Source organism: Numida meleagris, chromosome 4 (genome assembly GCF_002078875.1).
Source record: "Numida meleagris isolate 19003 breed g44 Domestic line chromosome 4, NumMel1.0, whole genome shotgun sequence".
Classification (NCBI taxonomy): Eukaryota; Metazoa; Chordata; class Aves; order Galliformes; family Numididae; genus Numida; species Numida meleagris.
Genome location: NC_034412.1, coordinates 16565867 through 16588795, shown reverse-complemented (window position 1 = coordinate 16588795; position 22929 = coordinate 16565867). Strand labels below are relative to the sequence as shown.

At 42.6% G+C, this 22929-nt stretch overlaps 1 protein-coding gene across 3 annotated transcripts in view; it reads left to right on the top strand.

The window, feature by feature from the left end:
- The window catches only part of EPHA4 (EPH receptor A4), a 251216-nt gene that overhangs the window by 38726 nt on the left and 189561 nt on the right, over positions 1-22929 (top strand). For all 3 annotated transcript variants that reach the window (XM_021394145.1, XM_021394146.1, XM_021394147.1), the window contains one exon: positions 2525-2642. In XM_021394145.1, coding sequence (XP_021249820.1) covers positions 2525-2642 — 118 coding nt within the window. Of the gene's footprint in view, positions 1-2524; positions 2643-22929 lie in introns of those variants that run through there.

Below are 22929 nucleotides of genomic sequence, written 5' to 3'. Positions count from 1 at the left end.
GCAGTGGTACAGGTACTATGCCACCCTGGTGACCTGTGGTTCCAGAAGCAGAGCTGCATGCTGCTCTGCATGTCTCTGAAGACAGATGTTGCACATCAGAGGCTTCTTCTGAGCAGCACCATCCCTTCCTGCCATGGCTGAAGTCCGACACAGGTCTCCCCAGGCTGGCAGCTGCCCTGCCCACAGAACAGTAGCGGTCGTACCATCCCGCAGCCTCACCCTTCGATCCAGTCTTCTCGGACACCTGATGATTCTTCTTGGTGAAGTGCACTGAAAAGTGGAGTGGGGAAAAAAGAGAAAACCACAGTTGTCAGCGTTCTTAGTTTGCTGGAGAAACGCTGCTCCCTAGCGTTCAGTGATGGGCTGTTCTGGGAACGCTGTGCTCTGCTTACTGCCGTAATCGTTCTGCGATCTCATTTAGGTTTATGTGACTTGCAAAGGAGGTAATCATTTGATGGAAGGACTTTCAGCTCGTATTTGCCGACGCTTTTACATATGCTGTACTGTTTACTTGCTTTTTTGCTGTCTACTTGCTGGCATGCCATCTCTGAATAACAGTTAACAGAAGTTAAATCCTCCTCCTGCTTATCCTAACTGGTGGTCAGAGTATGGGTCAAGATGAGATTAAAAAGATTTTTTTTTTTTAGAAATTAAAATAGGGACAATAATAATAATAAAAAAGCCAAATTTCCAAAAATCCCTGTACGTGCTGAGAGGGATTAAGAGCCCTATGGGAGTGCAGTTGTCTTTCTCAGGATGAGGACCAAACAGGAAGGATAGAGCTTTGGAGGAATTAGGAGTTCAACACCTCTAGCAGAAGAAATCTTGTTCCTTTCAAAGACTGAAGCTATAATGAGTGTAGCTGTTTGCTTGCATATGTCACTGTGCTGTCCTCTGCAGAACCCTGTTTTTTTTGTCCAAACATTTTACTGTAGTGACTGCTGCTGGCTATAAATTGATGTAACTAGGAATAGAACTGAGAACCTTTTATTAAATAGTAGCTGTAGCCTAGCATGCAGACCTTTGCTTTCACTCTTTTCTTATCTTGCTGTGATGCTAGAGGGAACATAGAGGCCCAAGCAGAAGTGAGGCAGAGTCATAAATCCCACGAGTGTGTGTTTGCCTCATTCTCATACATCAGTCCGCATCTTCCCAGGACTTCTCAGAGCTACTGAATTGCCACATATTAATTAACACAGTGATGCTTTGTGTCATAGTTGGTGATGCTCTGTACCTGTTACTTTCTGTGGGTGTAGTCACCAGTTTATTGTCTTCTTACCAGCAGCCTTTGCAGCAATGTGTCAAAGGACAAGCGAGAACTCATTCCACATGTGTGTGACTTTATCAAGCCAAAAAATGAGGATGAGCAGTGGTGCTGTTCTAGCCAGAGGTAGCTTTATGAGCCCCGTTAGCAGCCCTACATCTGAGAATTAGGGTTGTATTTAAAAATTCTCTTCCAGAGAGAATTCTGTATAACTCTAGTGAAAGAGAACCATCCTTTTATTTGGTACTGTTCTTTCTCTTTCCCCTTTCTTAATTATGTTTAATACAAGATGCCTAAATATAGAAGTAGCAGCTAAAATGACTGTTGAAATGCTTTACTTAGTGGTAATTTTAACACTTAGAAAGTTACTCTCATCTGAGAGGATGTTAGCTGGAGGCTTTTTCTAGTTGGGGTGTTATATACTGGAGGTCAGGTGGATCAGAGGCCGGGTGAATTAGGGAGGTGGGAGGTCTTAGTTGAGGCTGTAAATGTGTGGGATCCAGGCTGTAGGAAAACAGAGAGAGGGTTAATTTTTAGGACAAGCCAAGAAAACTTGCAAAATTGATGTAGGAACTTACATGTTTGTTTTCAGTTCGTTTGCTGTCTGGAACAGATTAAAACCAGCAAATCCCTGCCTTTAAAGGATAGAATTGGTCAAACTGCAGCTTGCTTCAAATGAAGCAAAATATTGGTGTGGGGCTAGCGTATTCCTGGCTGCTGGCTGCACAGAGGGGGGAGTAACTGCCTTGTAATCGTTTCAGTCTCTGCCCCCTGTGGGCTCCGATGACATAAAGATAAATGTATCCAAAAATGTGATTTTTTGAGGAGTATATCCGTAGGGAAGAGTCGCTTCCTAGTGCTTCCTTCCCTGCACAGAGTGGAGCTGGGTGCTCTGCGAGGCAGCCAGGCACAGGGTCGCAGAGCAGGGCTGTGGGGGAGGACATTCCTGCTGCTGGCTGGCAGCTGGGGAGCAGTGAGGCTGTGAGGCTGGGCCTCCCACTGCACGGAGCTTGAGGAGCTGAGGATTGTCGGCAAGTACCATGCAGAGCCAGAGCTCTGGGAGAGCGTGTCTGAGCAGCTGCAGGGAGTATAGAATATCTTTACCAAAACACTACTACATTCTGCTGAAATGAGCTGACTAATAGTTTCCCTCTGTCCTGGTTTCCCCCACACACAGCTTTTTATTTGAGTTTGCGTGGCCTGGCTGAAGTTGGCACCACACAGTAGCAAGGCTGACTCCAACTCTTTCTTCTCTTGTAGAAAACAAGGTTTCTGCCCACTTGTCTTCAGAAGGTGGAGGGTGAGCCTGGTTCTCTTCAGGCAGCTCAGCTCAGACAAAGACAGCGAAGGACCCCTGATCTTCCTGGTGCTTCATGTGGTACGTGGCAAAGCTGCTGTTATTGCTGACCTCAGGGATACACTGGGGAATTATCCTTTCGAAGGTTCAGTGTCTGCTGATTCCTGCCAGCAGACAAGCTCTGATCTCACGTTAGCAAGTGTTTTTGATAAACAAGTTCAATAATTCTTTAGGATTAGGGAAGATAATGAACAAATCTACTTGACGTATAGAAGGAGCAAAGGCATGCTTTATGCTAAATGAGTCGTGAGTTTTCTCTCTTGCTTCAAGAATGAGTTTGTGCAGAATGAGTGGATGGTGACTTTAGAATTAGCAGTTCTATGTCTTAATCAGTGTTTGGTGGGAAAGTGCCAGGAGGAAAATATTTTTTCCCGCTGTAATTAGAAAAGCAGTCCATAGAAAATCTGAAGGTATCCAGCTTTAAATTAGTTCCAGGCTCTCTTGGAGCCCCCTTGAAACAATTATCTGTCCATGGAACAGCCTCTGAGGAGCCCACTTTTGATCCACCATGTGTGTCAGAAGTGTGGAGAAGCCAAAACAATGCAAAAAGTGGAAGACGTATGTCAAGAATATCTTGGTTTGCAGTCATTATAACCTAGTAAGTTTCTGCAGCCCATGGGGGAAATGTCCTTATCCTTCCCTTCTGGCCATACATGCCATACAGTAAATATTCTGTTTCCTTAGGTAAAGTTGTAACCACTTTAGACAAAGGTTGACTGGTCTGGTTTTCTTACATTGGTGTGAAAAGGCAAATTTTCTCTATAAAAATTAATGAAATACCTTTGGGAAGGATATCCTAAGCAAACTTCATCAGCTGTCAGGGTTTGGGTCGCTAGCGAGCATATTCTACTGTGCGTGAAACGAAGCTGCTGCTTTGTGAAGGATTTGTTCTCTAAACTCTGATTTTACTGTTTACAAAAGTACTTCTGCAAAATTTGATGATCCACCCAACAGTCAAGCTGTAAAAATTCCTTAGAAACTGGGCATTTCATCTGAAAAAATCAATAGTCGCAGTAATGATGCTTACGTTGTCCTTGTTTTAACCAATAGATATAGGTTTGGGGAGGTGATGACTCCCACTTGACTGATGCCTGAACACAAAAAACACCTGGTTCCCTATGAAAGCAGAATATGTTTGGAAGTTAACCCATACAGTGCCATCTTTGTTTATCCTGGAGTCTAACAGAAATCTGCTCCAGGTGTTGTCTTTGACTTGAGATCTTACCTTAGTACCATAAGTAAAATTTGCTCTCTTAAGGAAGGACTTTACAGAACGTCAGATTCCATTTAAGACCACTGTAGCTCTTAATTTGAAGATGCACATGGAATTTGAGCACTGTACAAGACTTGCATTCACTCTGTAAATAAGACGTACATAATACTTACATCTGATCCTACAGAAGGCTATTTATTTTTTCTGCACTTCTGTTGCTAAACAAGCAACAATTGGTCAATAATTAGAATTTAATGTTTAACTAGGCAGGTATGTATAAAGTGACTTTTCTTTGATTCCTGGAACTCTAAAAATAATCTATCGATTACACAGAACATCAGAATCCATAGCTTTTGCCTTCTTAAATATTTTTAATTCAGTATTTTCTGTTTGAATAGAGCATAATGGTCAGTTGATTTAATTCATGCTGATAGCAGAGAGATGGTTTAATGTGCTCTTTGGTAAGATGTTAATCAAGAAAAAGATATAATTTCAAGTAGCAACTACAGCAACAAAATTCCAAGTGGAAGGATTTTATCTTGCTTAAGTTTGTGTGTTTAGATTATCATTATGTCAAATACCAGCACACACTGCAGTGATTAATAACCCTGCATTAATGAGATGAGAATGAAAAGTAGATGCATTTTTGTTTCTGAAGTAATTGATGCAAATAAATAAATCCTCCTGTGACTTGAATACTTCTTCTAATTTGGAACACATTTATCTGGAAAATGTGTTATTGGCAGTTTTATAATAGATTCAAACTCATTACCTAAGAGAGGCAAGTCTTTTTCTATGTGTTTATTAGAAATTAGAGGTCTATCAAGCTCTATCATTCAGAGGATTTTTCTTCTATACTAATGTTTTTTTTTTTTTTTAAACGAACGGATCATTGTGGAGAGATCTTTTCCAACCTAATTTTCCAGTTAATTCTGGATCACTTTAAGCAGACTGAGTATAATTTTTTGAGAAACAAAACCAACGTGCATGTTTTAAAGTTAGAAAAGATGTGAGCTTTGATGTAGCAAAGAGGTTCTCAAATGTTTTTGCTATATTTTGGTTTAGCATCAAGAATCTCGGTGTGTTTATGTACTTCTGCGATCTGCAAAACTGGGAAGAAAATTCATGGATGTGAGCTCTGTGAGCTAGCAGTGCCGAGGAACAGTCATTTTACTTTTGTTCTTTCCTGGTTGGAATGATGGTTTTACACTTTTTATTCAATAATCAGATTAAACAGACAAAATCAGAAAACACTACTGAAGGGTGAGGTATAAAAACATGATCTATTTAGGGCAGTTCTTAATACAAGAGCCCCGCTGCTTTATTATTTGTGCTGGTGTGTAATGCCGGCCATTGGCTAGCAGGTACCGTTGTGCACTTTATGTTGGAAAGCTGTCTTGGCAAAATCAATATTTTCTCTTAGTTGGCACCATTCCCATCAAGAGTAAAAAAGAACTATTTGCCTTGGGTTGTTTTCTTAAAGGTTGTACTAGTTTAACGCTTCTTCTTAAGTTAATCTAATCGAATTCAGAAAGTTTTGTTTGTAGCCCTCATTGTTTGCTTTTTATTTTGCTTTATTCCTTTGTACATCCTGTTGCATGGAAGCTAGTTTTTCAGTGCACAAAAGAAAATGGAAGCTGATGGCAAGAAGTGCACCCATTTGTCCGAGTTTAAGGAGCCTGTGACAAAATGTCCATGAAATACATGGAGTTCAAAAATGTCAATTGCTTGTTTTTTACAGGAAATATTAGAACACAACACTCCACTTCAAAACCAACATATTAATCTTTTCTTGACCTGCAGTATTATGCAATATTTAAGAGACCAAAATGTCAATTCTCTCTATTTTGTAAATATGGTAAGACAGCAATGTTTTAAAGCATTCTCACAGAACTGGGAATTCCAACTCGTGTGAATTTGGTAGAGATACACAGTAACTGGCTATATTTATTTTACATATATATCTAAAAGAATGCAATGCAGAGTGAGTCATGATTCTGTTTCAGTTGAGAAGTTTGCTGGAGTTGCCCAAAATCATAGTGAAGAGCCAGTTGTTATCGGTGAAGTTTTTCCAACAGGAACAGTTCTTGTGTCTGAATTTCCTTAATGCTGTCATTTGCACATCAGCATTACATTCACAATTTTATCTTACTTGTTTCAGTGACTAGACCAGATAGGAATCATGTCTGTGAAACCAAGCCCTGAGTGTCTCTACTGATCGGTAGCCCTGGGGTTGGGGCAATGCTAGTCTCAGTACTGAAGTTTTCTTTTGAATCCTTTCTTCGTAGTCATCAGTGAGCCAGTTAAAGCATGCCAAAAGTGAGGTGCCTTGTCAAGTCACTGCTGTTCTTCCTGTGCACAAAGCCTGTGTGCCGGGGCAGCATTCTCTGATAAGCGTAGGAGATATGAATAGGGATTCTTCCTCTTTTTCTTTCCTACTAGTAATTTAGCAGTCTATCTGCATTCCATTTCTCTGTTGGTAAAATGAATTTTAATTTCCCCAAATTAGAGGAATGTATTTAATATTTGCTAAGTTATGTCTTCAAAGAAGTGTGCCCAGAGTACTTGAAATAAGACAATTTCCCTGTTTCATAGGCTCTGAACGTGCCTGTGCACCACAAAGGGTTGTTTTGGAAGCTGATCTGGGTTGCCTCCTGCTGCTGACTACAGGGAATACATTTCACGAAGATTTGTGAACGTCTGTTGAATTATGAACACTTGGCAGCACAGAGCTGCAGTGGCACATACAGGAGCCCTAAGCGCCTGCTGCTCTCACCTCCTGATCCATTACTGTTGTGCTTGCTGATAGGGACCTAGCCTATTGCTGCCAAACCTGGGCTGAGGCTGGGAAAGTTTGGGAAGAGCAATGAATGGGAGATTGTTTTTCTGTGTCCCATGTTCTGCAAAGGGTAGTGAGGAAAGCATTGAAAAAGGTGGTTGTTCATTCAACCTTTCTCCTCTGTGAAGTCAGTTTTTCAGTAAGCGAGCTGCTGAGAGCATCACCTCTATTATTTATAGGGCGGCGGGTTTTCCAATGTGTGCTCTCACCAACAACTGGAGATGTGAATTTACTGTATTCTGGAGTGGCTCCTCTGCAAGCTTTGAAAACAAAGAGCCATTTTAAAAGCAGGATAACAAAGTAGGTCAGTATTTGTTACAGGATGAGCACTTGTGGTCTTTAAGACAGCTGAAGAAATTCTTCCTGAGAGTCTGCATTTTACAGCATTGAACAGTTCAGCAGTGCTGGTTTGGCACACTGCCTTTATGAAAGCTGCATACCTCGGTGCTAAGGGGATTAGAGTTGAGCGTGTTTTAATGAACACCTGTGAAGAGAGCGAACCTGTTTAAAAGAATAGACATGCTGTGCTTCAAAGTAATCCATGGAGAGAAATATGGAGAGCCATTTTTAAAGAACGCTGTGCAATTTAACTAATCCAGCTAAAAGAATAAACTTTCAATGCACAGAATGACAAAATGCAAGAGAAAGCAAAAGAAAAGGGTTGTGTTATATGGCTACATCTTTCTCAGTTACACTTCTTTTTGTTCTTAATCTGAATAAAAGCAAGAACGCTTTGAACCACCTCCCTGGAACAGCTATTCAGGGTGCGATTTCAGCGGGTTTCTCTATGGCAATGGGATTATGCGCTTAATGGGTGCCAGTTGTACCTGCTCTGCGCTTTTCAGCTAATAGTTGCTCTGATCCCTCAGGAAATGAGGGACTTTTGAGTGAGGATGTAACGATCACATTTGCTAAAAGAGAAGTAATGGAATTCTTGCTGACTGATTATTTTATCACCATTAATGCTTCCTTATGATGGTAATGAAAACTTCGAAATGTTCAGCTGATGGAATGCTTTCTGATGAAGACAGAGCTGGTTTTGTAAAAGGACGGAACTGGTGACCAAGTAATGGCTTTAGGAGGCTGGCGCAGATGGCAGCAGTGGTAAAACGCTCAATGAGCAGTGTACAAATACTGAAGTGAGGGTCTCCAAGGCTCTTTTCAGAGTACTATTTTGTGCTGAATGTCCTTTGTAAAACAAATTCCTACTACGAGGTCCAGCTCTCTAAAAGGTGTGATTACTTAGGGTGAGCTGGCCGCAGATTGTCTCTTGTCAGGTTTCTTGCATCTATTCAGATGAGACTGGGTTTGGTAAACTCAGAAACAAGAGAACAGCATAATCCAAAACATGTAAAATGAAGGGAATTAAAGTCTCCTCTGAGTCTGTGTGGAACAGCTTAAAATGGCACTAAAGGAAGTGGGATTTAACTGAAGTACAATGGATCAAACCTAAGAACAAATAATCTGGATCGCTGCTGTTCCAGAGCAAACATCTTTTCTGTCTGTATAGATGCTCTTTCCTCTCACCTCAGCACATCACACCCGAGCAGCCCATAGTGCTCTGTGGCTGAAAAACGTCCCTTGGAATAATAAAACTGATCCCAATGGTAATCTGCGATTTCCTGTTTGGGAATTTTGTTGCTACTTTGAAATGGCGAAAAGCTCAGCCTGCTTACTGAGTATGACTAATGGAGGTCACGGCATGCCTTCTGCTAGATACTTGTTTTTTAATAAGAAATCACCTGCTCTTTGGCTCTTGTGAAATATGTAAATAGCTTCCAGTCTCCCAGAAATGTGGAGCTATAGTGGAATTGGAAAGGTACTGGGGCAGGCGATAGCAAACAGGATCAGTTCTCCTGAAGTTTTTCTGGTGGGGGAACTGCTCCCCACAGAGCATCGGTGTGGGACCGCCCTGTCCCCTGGTGATGTCCTGGCTCCGTTTCCTCCCACCACATCAGGGCTAATGCTGTGGCACAGGGGCTTGTCCTGTGCCTGGCTCCAGTGCAGCAGGTGGTCTCTGTCCCTGCTGTCACCCACAGGCAGGGCAGTGCTGGGAGGAGGGGGCTTGAAACATCAGGGTACATTGACTTGTGTGTCAGGTGCACCTTGCAGGAGATGAACTGCAGGGGAATGGGGGGATCTAGTTGATGAGCAGCCCTCAAAAGGTGGCTTTCACCAACTTCAGCAAGGCTGGCTGCTGAATGTGCTTTGGTTTGAAGTAGATCAGAGATCTACTCCCCCTCCTCATACCTGGTGCTGCAGGGGGAAGCGCTGCTCGTGGCTGGGGCAGCCCCTGGGACAAGCACTCAACGGTAGGTTTCTGCCAGCTCCTGGCCCTGGGAAAACAAGCAATCACTCAAAGCATCATCTGCTTCGGAGAAGTGTGTTTAAGCATCAAACTGGCTGCGGGAAAGGTGTGCTAGGGGAGAAGGGATGCACATTACTCCAGTTAGAGTCCTCAGGTTGAAAATCCTTCAGCTTTTGCTGGAAAATTCTGTTCAGGATGAGGAAAGAAATGTTTGCTCTGGGTCAGGGAGTGCCGTAGGATCTACTGACATTATTGGAAAATGTCATGTTCCTACACAGGGTATTTTCACTCCAAGAATAGACCCAACCGTGCTTATTGTGAACGCTAGTTTAATGATCACTGTGAGAAACCAGTGGGTTGGGTTTCTTTTTTTGGCATTGCTTTTGTGCCGCTAAGCAAACCCTTTGTTGCCCAGACAATCAGCTGACGGGTGGCTGCGTGCCTCCGCTCTGTGCTGCGGGGCTTGGAGCACAGGGACTGCGCTCCGCTCTGTACGACAGCTCAATCTAGTACGTACACTGTGCTACAGCCATCGATATCCATCCCAGCAGGAAGTGTGAGCGCAGTGCAGGCTCAGCCCCTGCACCCTTATGCAGCTGTGTGGCCCCAGCCAGCCTGGCTGTGCACGCTGTACTCAGCAAGTGCTGCCTTCTGTGAGGCTCTTCATGCTTAGTGGCAGTGAAGGGGTGGCAGTCCGACCCAAACAGTTTCTGGGAGTGTTCTATGTACTGCGGATTTGCTTTTTTGTTAAACGCAGTAATGCTGTGCTGATGTAGTGCCCAGTTCAAGATAAAATACCTGGGGGAAAAAAAAAAAACGAATGTAGCTGCAGTAATCCACTTCTTATGTAGTAATTCACCCTTTAAAGTGAGATCCTTACTAACCAGGAAGGTTTGATAATTATCCTGTCAGTGTTTCTATTTTTTAATTAAAAAAATCCCTGTTTTTGCTCCTAATGTACTCATTTTGATGCATGTTTTCCCTGCAAATTAGATACTAAAACATAGAAACCTGTCAGTATGTTTTTCCCCTATGAGCGTACTGTTCAAGTGAATTTTGGGTTGAAAGTTCACCAGTCAGAATGGGTTCATGTTCTTGTGCTTGCTTGTATGATACAAAGCTTCTCTCATCCAATGTGCTGCTACTTGGATGCACAAATAACAGCACTGAACAAAGGAAATATTAAAGAAATACACTCTAATTTTTGTCAAGATAAGTAACAAAAAGATGTTATGATGGTTCCTGTCTTCTTGTGTAATGGCATACAAATTTTTTTATCAATAAGAAAACCCAGAAGATGCTTACATTTGCATACAAATGTATTCTTACATATGAATAATATTCTTACATATAAATTTTTAGAGATCTTGCTGGTGCATAATTTTGTATTTCTTAGTTAAAACATTAGAAAAGAGCAAAGGAATGTTTTCCAGGCTGCTGTTGGTAAAATAATTTTCTTGGGGGTGCAGGAAGAGGCTGCAGGAAGGACCTTTGTTGTACGTGGGCTATGCTGTACTTGAGCGAGTGAAAGGGATGGACATTGCTCCATGCTAATGCGGTGAGCCTTTATCTTGATCTCTTTCAGGCTGAGACATGGCAAGGTGCGCAAGTGGTCCGTGATGCCGTTTGGTGAAAGATCAGCCAGTGTCCTTTTTTGCCTTAGTTCTCCATTAGGTGTTGGGTTTGCTCTCTGGGGCTTTACGAAGACATGCTGCCCTCAGTAGTCAGTTCCCCCATCCCTGACAGTTAACTCACTGCTTGCAATGGCTGTGTGTTTCCTGTGTGATGACCCCAGACTTCTGAAGTTACTCTGCAATCCCATGTAAACAAAATTTTGTTAAGGAACTGACTTAAAGTTTTATCAGTATAATGATAGTAATTGCCTTTGTTTTGTCAGACAGCAGAAACATCAGTGCTCTCAGTAAACTTGAATGAATGCTGAAACTCTAGATAAGCTAGAATAGTTATAAGGGACCCTTTGGCTGCAGAGTGGATGTCTGGCTTTGGTGGCTGAAGTTCAGACTATTATGCTCAATAACCCCGAACCCAAAGTTTTTTCCCACCTTTCCATTCTGTCTGTAAGATGGGTCTAAGCCACCTTTGAGCTGTGCCTCTAGAACACATGTATTCCTGGTGCTGGTTCATCCTGTCGGCTCTGCAGGTGAGAGAAAGCACTGGACTGTATTGCTGCAAGTGAGCTTAATCCCTGGATGGACCATTAGAGGCGCGCTGAGGGAAGTAGCGAAATGGCACTGATTTTAATGCACTTCAAGTCTGCTCAGGATGGAAGGCTCACGTTAGGTACGCCTGTCATCTACGCTTGCCCAGCTGCCTTTGGTCCAGCCTCCCTGCTCATGTTTTATCTCGGCTCATGTCTAAGCTGGGCATGCAGCGCACAGAGCCCTGCTTGTGCAGAGCCGCTGCTCTCCAGTGCACAGCCCCATCTGCTGCCTTCCCTGCTTGCTTTCCAGTTCACACTTTTCGTCATTGGCAGAGTAGTTTGTTGTTGTGTTAGCCAATGCCCATTTAGCTGACCTAGACTTTTTGATTGTTAGAAACCGCAAATAAGCCTTTAGATGGTGAACAGATACTTCTGCAAACTGAAGAAAAGAGGATTTTTAGTGGAGGGGGATCACGCTCAGCTTTAGAGGAGCTGGAGGAACGTGATTCCACAAATATATCACACAGCAGTACACTAATTCTTTGTCTGTCTCCAGAGGCCTCAGCCCAAAGGTAGCTGAAATTCTATACCATAATTGCATTCTTTCAAAATTGCAGCTATAAGAGACCATAGTTGTTTCCAGAAAAATGTAAAAAATGGGATGTGCATTTTTCTGGACATACGTAGCATATGTTAGCATTCAGTCATAGATTACTTCATTAACCTTTGCTCTTCAGAAGCCTTGGAAAGGAGAAATATATAAGGCAAACTAGTCAGAGGGGCAAGCTGAGGGGTTTCAGGAAAGGTCAGAATCTGTGGAGTTATGTCCTCGATCCCTGCTCAAACAAACAGCTCCTGCTCTGTCTCTCCATGAAGGAACAAACAGGCTGTGCAGGTGCTGCAGAAGCTGCTTGTCCCTTGTATTTGTTTTCCTGTATGTTATAGTGCTCTTGCAGGGTTTGCTCATTCAGATTATTTTCTTGATCTTGAATGGAAGCTAAAGTAACAACTGAAAAAAAACCAGCAGATAAAATACATCGTGCTTTTAAAATGTCTTTGTTTTAAAGGCAATGGATGGAAAGATACTTGAGTGACTTGAGCCCAAGATGCTGATAGGATAGCTTACCAGTGCACCTAGGTTTGATTTAGCTGTAGGTGTTTGATTTTTTTTTGTGTGTGTATTATTTTTATGACATATTTTGGTATCTACCTAGTGACAATAATAAACAGAATGCAGCTAAATGCAGTCTATATTCTGGATTCAATTTTAAAAGTGACTTCTCATGGCCAGGTTATAAGCCTTTGAAATATGGGATCATAATAGAAACGCTGACAGTACCTTAACAGTCTCTGTGATAGTGTTTCTCTAATGTAAATAAATGGTGCTATAGGGCTTTTTATTTCCGCTCTCCCCACTTTGTTCCAAAGATGGTTTTATCATTCACCAGCTATGAAGCAATCATCTTTTTTGCCTAACCTGCCAGACTGTAGTGGGTTTTTTTCTTTCCCGCCTCCTCTATGGATGCAAAGTAGAATTAGACAGAGAAGATTTATGCTGTACCCATTCCATCCCTTAGTGTAGCTTATCCAGCAGACTTCACTGCTGTCTGATGCTATTATGTTCAATAAGTGTGTAAATAAAGACCTTCAATCTGAGCCTTGAAATAGACGATCTTTAAAGAAAATGGCATGAGAGCATAATTAAAAGGATAGCCTTTTAAAGTTGCTATATATCTTGTATGTTGCATTGACAGAAACTAAACCTTTTCTCCATAAAACACTAGCGTAAAAAAAAAAAAAGTGAAAAAACAAAAGCCAAAAATCCACCCAACCCAACCCAAATGAAAAACAAACAAAAACCCCAAAAGCTAAAACTCTGATTTAAGCAATATCCAGGGAAACGCTTGTCTGTTACATTCATTTAAAACTCCCTCTTCTAAAGCCTGTGTTCTGAGTAGCAATTGCATGGAGGGAGGGAGCTGACGGGGCACGTTGTCCTCGGTAAGGGTGGTTATGCTGGAGATGCCTGCAAGCTGAGTGCAAAGCCCTTTTGCTGGGGAAGAGCTGGTGCACAGAGGCAAGAGGGCAGAAGCGAGCCTGTTCTGCAGATGGTCAGGTGCAGTGCCTGGGATTTCTGCTCTGTTCCAACTCTGGAAGCACCCTTGCTCACTGCAGCATGCTGCAGAGCTTCCTGTAATTATGGGTCTAATTGAAGCTTGTCTGGGTATTCCTGTGTTTCACCTGGAATTTTGTCTTAGTCTACAACACGCTATTATTATCTGGCGCTAGTTGCGGGTTTCTCTTCAGCTATTTCCTTGAGCTAAAAATGCAAAATTGTACTGCCCTGAAGGGTTATTTAGCAGGACTTTTAATGAAATAATAGGAGCTTTGCACTCCAGTGATTTCCCCATGTGGGGAAATGTCACAGTCCATCGGCCTTTCCCGAGAACGCTACATGAAATTACACCTATTTTCATTACTCTGCTCAAGTACAATATTGTTAAGTAAATATTTGCACCAGAATGTGCCTATCCTGAGGTGTGAGCTGTCCCACAAGGTAAATAATTAAAGGATGTGCTTTCTCTAGTAGAGAAACTGGTGCTTGATATAGGTTTGATCATTTCATGTGTCTCTTTGGTAATCCATAACTGTCTTCTGCAATTATTTTCATTGTCCAGCCAAGCAAAGATAAAAGGTAGAACATGCCTCTCTCGCCTGCTCCCAGGGAAACTCCATTACCCTTCAAAGGCCACGTGGCAGCAGCAAGCCAATTGGAAGGGGAAGAGGCAGCCCACAAGGACGAGCTCAGGATGAGCAGAAAATGAAGTTGTTACCAGACAGCAAACAGCAGCCCTTGGTTCTTATGAATATTTGAATGAGTAACTAAAAACAGCTCAGTGGACTCTAAGCAACTGTGACAGCTGAAGCTGCCTGAGAAACTAGTAGTCTGCAAGGACCGCGATGAAAAGATCAGCAGATGCATTTTCTCCTATACCTCCATCGGTGTATTCTAAAACTTTAGCAGATTCATGTTCCCCAAATATTTGTTAGAAAAAAATCTTCCCACTCGGTGTGAATTTTCATAAGTGAGGTACCGGAAGAATCCATCTAGAAATTTAGAATTCATTAAAATACAATGATTTCTAACAATTTACTTGAGGCAAGAGAATAGCCACATTTTCTAGACATTGAAATATTGATGTTGCTGTTGCTTATACTCATAGAAAATTGGCCCTAGTGAATCTTTCATGAATATCTTTCAGCTGGTTCCACGTGGAAAGAAAGATGATGAGGACTGTTTCCCTGAAGCTGAAACATTCTGAATAATCTGCAAAAAAGGGGGGGCAGGAACCATAACAAGCAAACTATCGCAAGGTTAGTTGGTATTTTATAGCAGCCGAAAAGATACTACGGCAGTTCTGAAAGCATAAAGCAACTATATCTCCTTTTCATGTCAGACTTTTCTTTAAGCAGTTTTCTGACATTTTTTTTTTTTACGTATATTACAAAGCTGCAATTAAAAATGCAGTTGTTGTGACCTTCCTGGTTATGCAGACCAGAGTTAACATGTCCTCTTTGAGCTCCCAGTTCCATTTACTAATGTGAACACTCTTTACCGGGTTCTTCTCACTGGGGCTGCTTGTACAAGGGCGAGTTGCAGAATTGGTTTGCAACCATGTTTAAGGCACTGGCATTGGAATCATCTTGAGTGACATCTTCCACACATTTTTTTTATTACAATTTCAAGTTTATACTATAAATCTGACTTGAGAACCAGATGAATTGTTCAGATAAAACATAACTGGCATGCTATATATGAATAACGAATAAAGAAGTATGCACTTAAACAGAAAGACGAAGAGCCTTTTTAACAAGAACTGAAATTACATTTTTCAAATGGCACTTCATTCTGACACATGTACCATTTTGAAGCAAAGATGTTGGCATCAGTATAGCATCTGCAGAGCTGAAAAAGAGTGCTTGGAGAAACTAATGTTGCCACCAAAGCAGATATGTCTAACCTGTTTGTAACTGTTCATCAACAATGATGTCGGAATAATTGCTCCTATAATAAAAGACAAAGATTGTCTGGCACACCTCTTGAACTCCTGCCCAGGCCTCTTTTCTATGAGCTCAGGAATTAGAGTGCCACAGTTGAGTCATATTTCTTAGGGGAACAATGGCATAGTGAACTGAAAGGCATGGGTCTGGTTCTACCTATTCTGTCAGTACTATCACGGAAATGATGTTTGCCAGCAAGCGTAGGATAAATCAGAATTTGGGCTACAAGTCAGCAGTAGAACTGCATGAAGAATTCTGCGCACATTTCTCTTTTAAATTTTTCATCTGTTATAATATGTGTAACATTGTTTTCATATTATTTTGGTTACACCACTAAAACTTTACCTGTTTGTAATTAATTCAGGTTGCTTTCTGGCATAGTTAGTTTTGTTCATGTTTTTCCTCTACATTATGTTTTTAGTAATGTTTTTCTTTTTCCTGCAAATCTGATGAAAGATTTTGTGGACAAGAGATGGCTTTACAAGGAAGAAGAAAGAGGCCTGGGAAGTAGGAGAAGACATGAGGAAAAAAAAAGAAAAAAAGGAATTTCTCAAACCACTGTAATTGTAGGGTTCATAACAGAGCAGATGTGTAAAGGATGCTTTCTTGGTTCTCAGTGCTCTTTGTATGTACAGAAGGACTCCGTGCTTTGCAGGTTATGGTGGCCTGCTCCTCTGCTCTGTTAGTTTGGGACTGGTCTTTTGGATGATTTCAAGTGTTTTTGAGCTTGTCTATATCTTTATAAACCAAAGTCATTAAATGCCACAGGCAATGGGCTTGAGTAGATCTAGAATAGAACAGGACTTGTCTGGAAAGACCTGTTTGCAATAAAACAATACTCCAAAAAGGAGTGAACTGAACTGCTGTTGGAAAGGATGGCTGTGGTTCCTGCCCGTGCTTATCTGATGCACCTGTTCCATGGGGTGTGTGATAAGGAAATGCCATCAGCCCTCAGGGGCAGAGGTGTCAGTAGGGCATCCCCGTGGCCTGGCATCCTGCTGAAGGACCAAGCGCAGATGGAAGGCTGATGCCTATCTACAAGGGCCCATCCTGCCTTTTGCTTCCCAGCACACGTGAGCAGTTCCCAGGTTGGTGCAGTCGCTGCTGAATGTAGCCCTCTCCAGGGAGCAGCACCCAGCTCAGCTGGAAGATGCAGGTGGTGTCACCTCTTGCCGCCTCTTGCTCTCTTAGTACCTTAGAGCTGCAAGCAGAGTCCCCAGCCGGGGGCCACTGTGCTTCCAGTTATGCTCCTTTCTATTCTTTCTGCTTGTTGCTGACTACTGGCCTGTTGTTGGTGAGCCCCTTTCTCTCCAGGAAGGCACTCCGGGATTGGGGGTAGCTCACTTTCTAAATTTAAATGTATGCTATTGTGCAAGAAATAGGCCCAGCAAAAGTCCCTATCATCTGCTGTGGTTGGGTACAAAGATACTTCCAGTGAGAGATGCGTGGATGAGAATCCGTGCCCTGGCAGTTGGTGGGTGCGGGAGCTTCAGGATCCAAGATGCTTTGTGGCTATGTGTTGGCACATATGCACGCAAGTATAAGTACAAGTCCAGATTAGTGCAAATATAACCTGAAGGCAGAGTGATATCTAGCATCACTGTTCTACCTGTGTCTGTCAGCAGCCCACCTGCTCATCCATCTTCCCTTCTCCAGAAACACACTGTGAAGGCTGATGGCCAGTGCTGGAGGCTCAGAGTTCCTCCCTGCATCACCTCTGTAGCTGCATGGATTTTCCTGAATTCATCCTTTTCCAGACCTGCAAAAATGGAACTGTTTTTAAAACAAAAAAAAGTCCCAAAACAACAACCAAAACCACCTAAGAAAACCTCCTTCCCCCCAAAAAAAAACAAACAAGCAAAAAGACCCCCACCAAACAAATAAATACGGAGGTTAAAAAAAAAAAAAAAAGCCCACAAGAATCACTTGCTAATCTGATGACATAACTCTTCAAAGCCACCAGGCATCACTGTTGCACCTCTGCCTGGGATTCTTCATTCTGTTAAAAGCTGCGGATTTTCCTGTTAATTAGTTGGGGATTGTTTTTTATCAGTATTTATGTCATTGTGGGTCACTGTCTGCATACAGGACTGCACCCCCTAAGGGACTATTTTGTCAGTTCACAGCTACCCTGTTAGCTCTGACAGTGTTACAGAATTTTGCAGAACACAGAGGGTGAGTATTCTTGGCTTTTCTTTTATTTAGCTATCTTTCAGCTATCTTTTGCTTCACCTGTGTCAACCTAAGCACAGCAGGTACAGGTATGCATAGCTGCACGCACACTTCAATAGGTGAGAATGGAAAGGAGACACAAGCAAAGTCTTGATCACTCGCAGGTACTTCTGTGAGATGAGCTGTACAGCGAGAGTTTGTGGTGATGGGTGGTGCACAGAAGCTCTGTAAGGGGGCCTAGGGGTACCTGGGGGAATCTTTCCTTCAGCGTTGCTCAGTCTGTGAAACCTTATTGCTTCTGAAGCATTCTTGAATTTGTTAGGCAGAAGTGTGCGAAATATCTGTCATAAGTAAGGAAGGATTTGAAATGATTTGTATTTTATTTTCTAGCATTTTAAGCAGCAAAGGAAGTTCAGCTTTATTCTGGGTACTTTCTCTCCCTCGCCTCTCCATTTGTGACCTTGAGTTTCCCAGTGGCAGGTTGAAGGCAGCACTGATGAGAGGCTGAGACTTCACAAGTCGTTGCAGCAATGAGAAATCGGTCCTCAAAAATAGCCTTTCTTTGTCTCACGTTTTTCTGGGAAAAGAACTCTTTGCTTTTTTTTTTTTTTTTCTTATTCTAGTAAATTAATGCACCAGCCTGACACTAGTTGTTATGCACAGTTACCTGAACCTGCACCTACCAGGAGGCTTGCTGCCATGAGCGGCTCTCATTTAACTGTGACAGGAAAGCAGTGCTCCTGAGGTCTCAGTGTCTTGGGGTTCTGCTGGAGTAGGGTCTCTTTGGGTGTGCGTTAGTGACCTAAAAGAATAAGGATTTCTATCCTGCTCTCCCCTGGAGAGGCATTTCAGCACTTAACCAGTGATTCTGGAAGTAATTTCCTCAGAGGTTTTCTTGGTTTTGTACACAAAAAACAAGACCTGAGAGTTGTTTCGTTGCTGCTACATTATATTTTTCCTATAGGAGACAATAGCCTGTTTCCTTTTGATATCCTCTTACTAAATTCTAGAAATACTTTTATTTTAATAGCCAACAATGGAGATTTTTCCGCTCTCTCTCTGTGGCTCTTTGCACAGTGGGGATTTTGTTTTTAAGATTCAGTGACATAGTTGCTACTTTACAATACTTGATTATTCTTTGAGTACAGAATAGATTGGGGGATGGAGTTCCTAGTCTCTTGCTTCTGATTTCCATTCAAAGTAGTCCTTTACAAAAATCAAAATTAAAAAGGGTTCTTTGAATGAGTGGGAAGATGGAGTTACTGACTTTTTTTCCATGAAGTTCATCACTCACTGCTCACGTCTGTAGCAGTGGGACTCCAAATGAGATGATGTAACAGGATTCTTGTATTGTAAATCTAAGCAATTACTCTGAAACCGGAATTGCTGGAAAATGGGGAAGACTTACCTCTATTTAAGAGGTGGGAAGACGCTTGAGTTATTATCCAACAACTGGGAGTTTGTTTCTAAAGAAAAACAAAATAGACCCCCAAAGGGCTTTTATTTTTCTCTTGGATCTTAATTAAACAATTTTTGTAGAAATTAAAAATAAAGCATGCAAGATTATTATATATATATATATTTATAAGTCCCATCAGAAATCCCTTTATGATTAAGATGAGCAAGGAAAGTTTGGATCCATACTTTCTTCTGAGGATAAAAGGGAATCTGATTTGTCATTTGAAAAGGACATTAGGTCATAACCTTGAATGGCAGCTTTCTAGAATACCAAAATCCTCACATTCTTTATTATTTGGCACGTCAATGTATAGCACTGAGGGCACTTCTGTCTTCTGCTCCTCTACTGATGTTGCACGACAGAGTTACTGAAGATGGCCGGGAGAGGAAACTATTCCACGTGAAGCTGTGCAGAGGTAGAAAGCAAATACCCTGAAGGAAAATAAGAAAGAAATCGGAACAAGTTCAGCTTGGGGATTGTTACTTTGGGAATTAACAGCCAAAAGCAAAGCAGCAGTGAGGTGAAAGCAGGCTAAATACTTGAAAGCTGCAGTCAGACCATGCGAGAAGGCTTGTTGAGACATGGCAGGCCTGACACGTTCATCAGCTTTTTGCCAGGAGTGGTGGAAGTGCTTGGATGGGAATGGTATGGAAATGTATGTTCTATGCTATGCATGCAAAACAAAAAATAAAAACTGACAAAAAAAAATCTGGTTTAATAAGTGGCTTGGAGGCTGATCCAGCTAAACTGGTGTGGATCCTTAACATCAGTGCTTTTAAGTAATTGTGCTTGTTCTGACAAACAAATCCAAGCTTGTTTCAGTCCTACTGAGGTGCAGCTGTCTTTACACAAATTAACTAGGTTGAGTTTTAAACCACAGGGCTGAATGCGGCACTGCTGGTTGAGCCCGTGTTATAACCACAACTGCTCTGCCAACTTGAGGTGGAGCAATTACCCCCGATGGCTTGAACCCTGTTCTTACTGCTACTTAAAGGTGCCTTTGGTCACACATGGTGCTTCTCGGGATGTGATGCTGCAAGGTACTGCAGCTTTTCTGCTCTCGGTGCTGAGCGGATTCATCTACTGCTACTGCTTAATGACGTGCATTCCAGGTGCCCTGCTGCCCTTGGGCTGAGCTCCCAGTGGGAGCAGGCTGGGTGTTGCAGCTCTCCCAGTGGGCGGAGCTGCAGCAGGGCTGCATGGCTGTGCCTCTCCCTCTGACGCTCCACACGTCTCTGTGCTGGGAAAAACTTGTTCCACTCAGAGTTTGCTCCTCTTTCAGCAATCCCATCAGGTTCCCTTCTTTGCCCCACTGTTGTGTTAGAGGTGAAGCTGGAAAATGGTTTCCATCAGATAACCCTCGTGCCATGCTGGGTGCTCCTTAGTGCTGCAGTCGCATGGGGAAATGTTTGCATCCATGGTGTAAGGGGCATGGTGTGTTCAGTGAACAAGGGGAAGAAATGTGTCTGTACTGCCTCTGCCCATCTGTGAGGGGTCATCTCTGCTGCTGGTCATGATTAGAGGCCGAGTTACCTCACTCCAGAGACATTCTAGTGTCACTGATGACACACTTTATTTTTTGTGGGGTGAGAAGGCACACTGTTTCAGGATATCCCAGTTTATGAATTAAAATAGTATCAATAATAAGAAGATATGAGGTAACCAAGCTAGCTTGTGACTGAAGAGTGATCCAACACTCTGTGTGCATGATTCAGTGTAATTCATCCAGTGTTTGAATCTAATCTTCAAAGTCTTCTTTTTAAGTGTGGATTCCCTAAGAGTGCCTATGGAACTGCTATTTATTGTATTTTTACTCCTTCATCTCCACTGCCCCGTGAATACAAACTGCAGCTTTCAAAATCGTTTTCCTTTATCACTTATTGTACACTGATTTATCTCTTGCTAAGACTGCAAATCAGATGCTCTGTCTTTTCGAACGTTACTTTTCCCCAGGAAGAGTGATGAAGCTGGGCAAATGACACTGTGTCTCATGCAGAGTATTGCAAAGTATCCTCATGGTGACTCACCCTTCTACTGACATTGCCAGTAGCTGCTGGAGCACTGCAAAGCTCTGTACCTGTAATGGGAAGCCATCCGACAGCTTGCTGCAAGATGTTTGTTTGCATTCTGCTCTAAGCAGCTGTAAATAAACATCTTGCAACAAGACAGTGCTTTTGCCCTTAATTCAGGAAGGGAGGATTCAAGCTGTTTTCTTCAGGCTGCTTTTGTGGTGCAGTCTGCGCTAAGTGGTTGCTGCTGCATCTGCCTAGGAGCCGAACAGGGACTCCTCCTGGACTAGGTGATTTAGTGGTCCTTTTCAGCCTTAATGATTCTGTGGTTATTGCAACTCCAGTTTCTTCCAGAAACCCCGGAAACTCCTCACCTTAATTTGGGGATGAGTAAGATGCTTCATCCCTCTCTTTTTTTAGGTCAAGATTCTCTTTGATGTAACCTAGTAAGAGCGGAATTGATATGAATGGAGAAGTCAACCCCCAGGCCCTCCTGTTGCCAAGTCCTTGCCAAATCTGGTCAATGCCCACCTGCAGCGCAGGGCACGTGGCCCCAGCCCTACCAGCCCTCTTGTTCCTCATGCTGCTGGTCCAAAAGCCAAACACGAGGAAAGGATCACATTTATCTTTTTTAAATTGCTTTTAACTTGCATTGGAATTTCTGCATTGCCAGCATCACTCTAAGAATTTAAGAGCTGGTAATTCATCCATAGGCAGTATTAGGTATACCTTATACCCCAATGTTCATTCCTTTTGCTTTTCACTCACCTCGCATCCCCTGGGTAAAGAGAGTGACATTCATGGAGAAAGAGAAGTTAGGTCAAAACTACTCAATTTTCCACCAGTGCTAAACTTAGCTGTGCGAGTCCTGAAGGACAGGTGTCTGCTTTCTAGAAAACAAATGATATATTGATTTCCTGTTAAAAGCAAGCACTGACAGGAGCATTCAAAACAAAAGCCTCCTTTCAGCAGAGCATTTAAATATGGGGCTGCTTAAACTGAAGCACCGTGCTGCTGCCACAGCTCGTCGGCGCCTGGCTCTGAACCCCCCTTGGAGGTGCGCGGGGGCACCTGTCACAGCGGGTGCATTCCTGCGTGTTCCTGGGCAGGCTGCTGCGAGCTGCAATTGCAGAGCAGCTCCTGAGCCAATGGAGGCTTTTCTTTCCTTTCTGTCTTTTCTTTTCCCTTCTCTCCCAGCCCCCTGCAGATGTTTCAGTGCGAACATCAGGATTCCTGTCAAGTCTTCTCCATTTTGCAATAATAGGGATGAGGTGAAGGGAGTTTGTTTTTTTTTATATTATATTTTTTATAACCAATTTTATTTCCCTTTTTTCCACTACTAACTGCATGCATGTGTAGCAATACTCATTTCCCAAAACCCCAACCAAGCAGTTGCCCAGACAAAGACAAACAGGAGTAACGCATTTCTGTTTTTACTGCTCTCTCAGATGAGCAGCAGTGCTCTGGCGTGCTTTCTCATTTGGGTGATGTTTGCGTCTCTGCTTGGTTAATCCACTCGCATCTTTGCCCACGTGCAGGCATCGTGATTACCACCAGTCTGATTGATAGTTCTTTAGTGGCTGCTCATCCTGGAGCACAGAACAGGTGCTTCTTCATTACTCTTGTTGTTTCACTTGCTGTGCAGGCGCTGGGACTGACTGCCCCCATTGATGCTCCCGAGGCCTGTCCTGCTGCTCTATGGGCTTGGGGTGCAGTGCCCCAGAGCACCTTGCAGTATAGTAAATGAGACCCCGCATCAGCCTTCCCTACCGTGTTTGTTGAGAGCTGCACGAGGAGGAGGGAGATTATGAACTTTCAGGTATTTCTAATTTGGAAATACCTGTCGGACTTGCTCTAAGCAGATAGATATTTTACTTAAAATCGCAGGAAGCTATAAAACACTACAAAATGATGGCAATAGGATCACAACCGTTTCTTAAATAGATGAAAGGGTGCTTCAAAGTCTATTTGTTTAGTCAGTCTCTCTTTTCATCTTTGCTAATTGTTGAGAAGGATGAAATAGCATCAGTATGCGCAGCATCTGAATGACAGTCTTTTTTGAAAGGAACCTTTTTTAAGCATAGG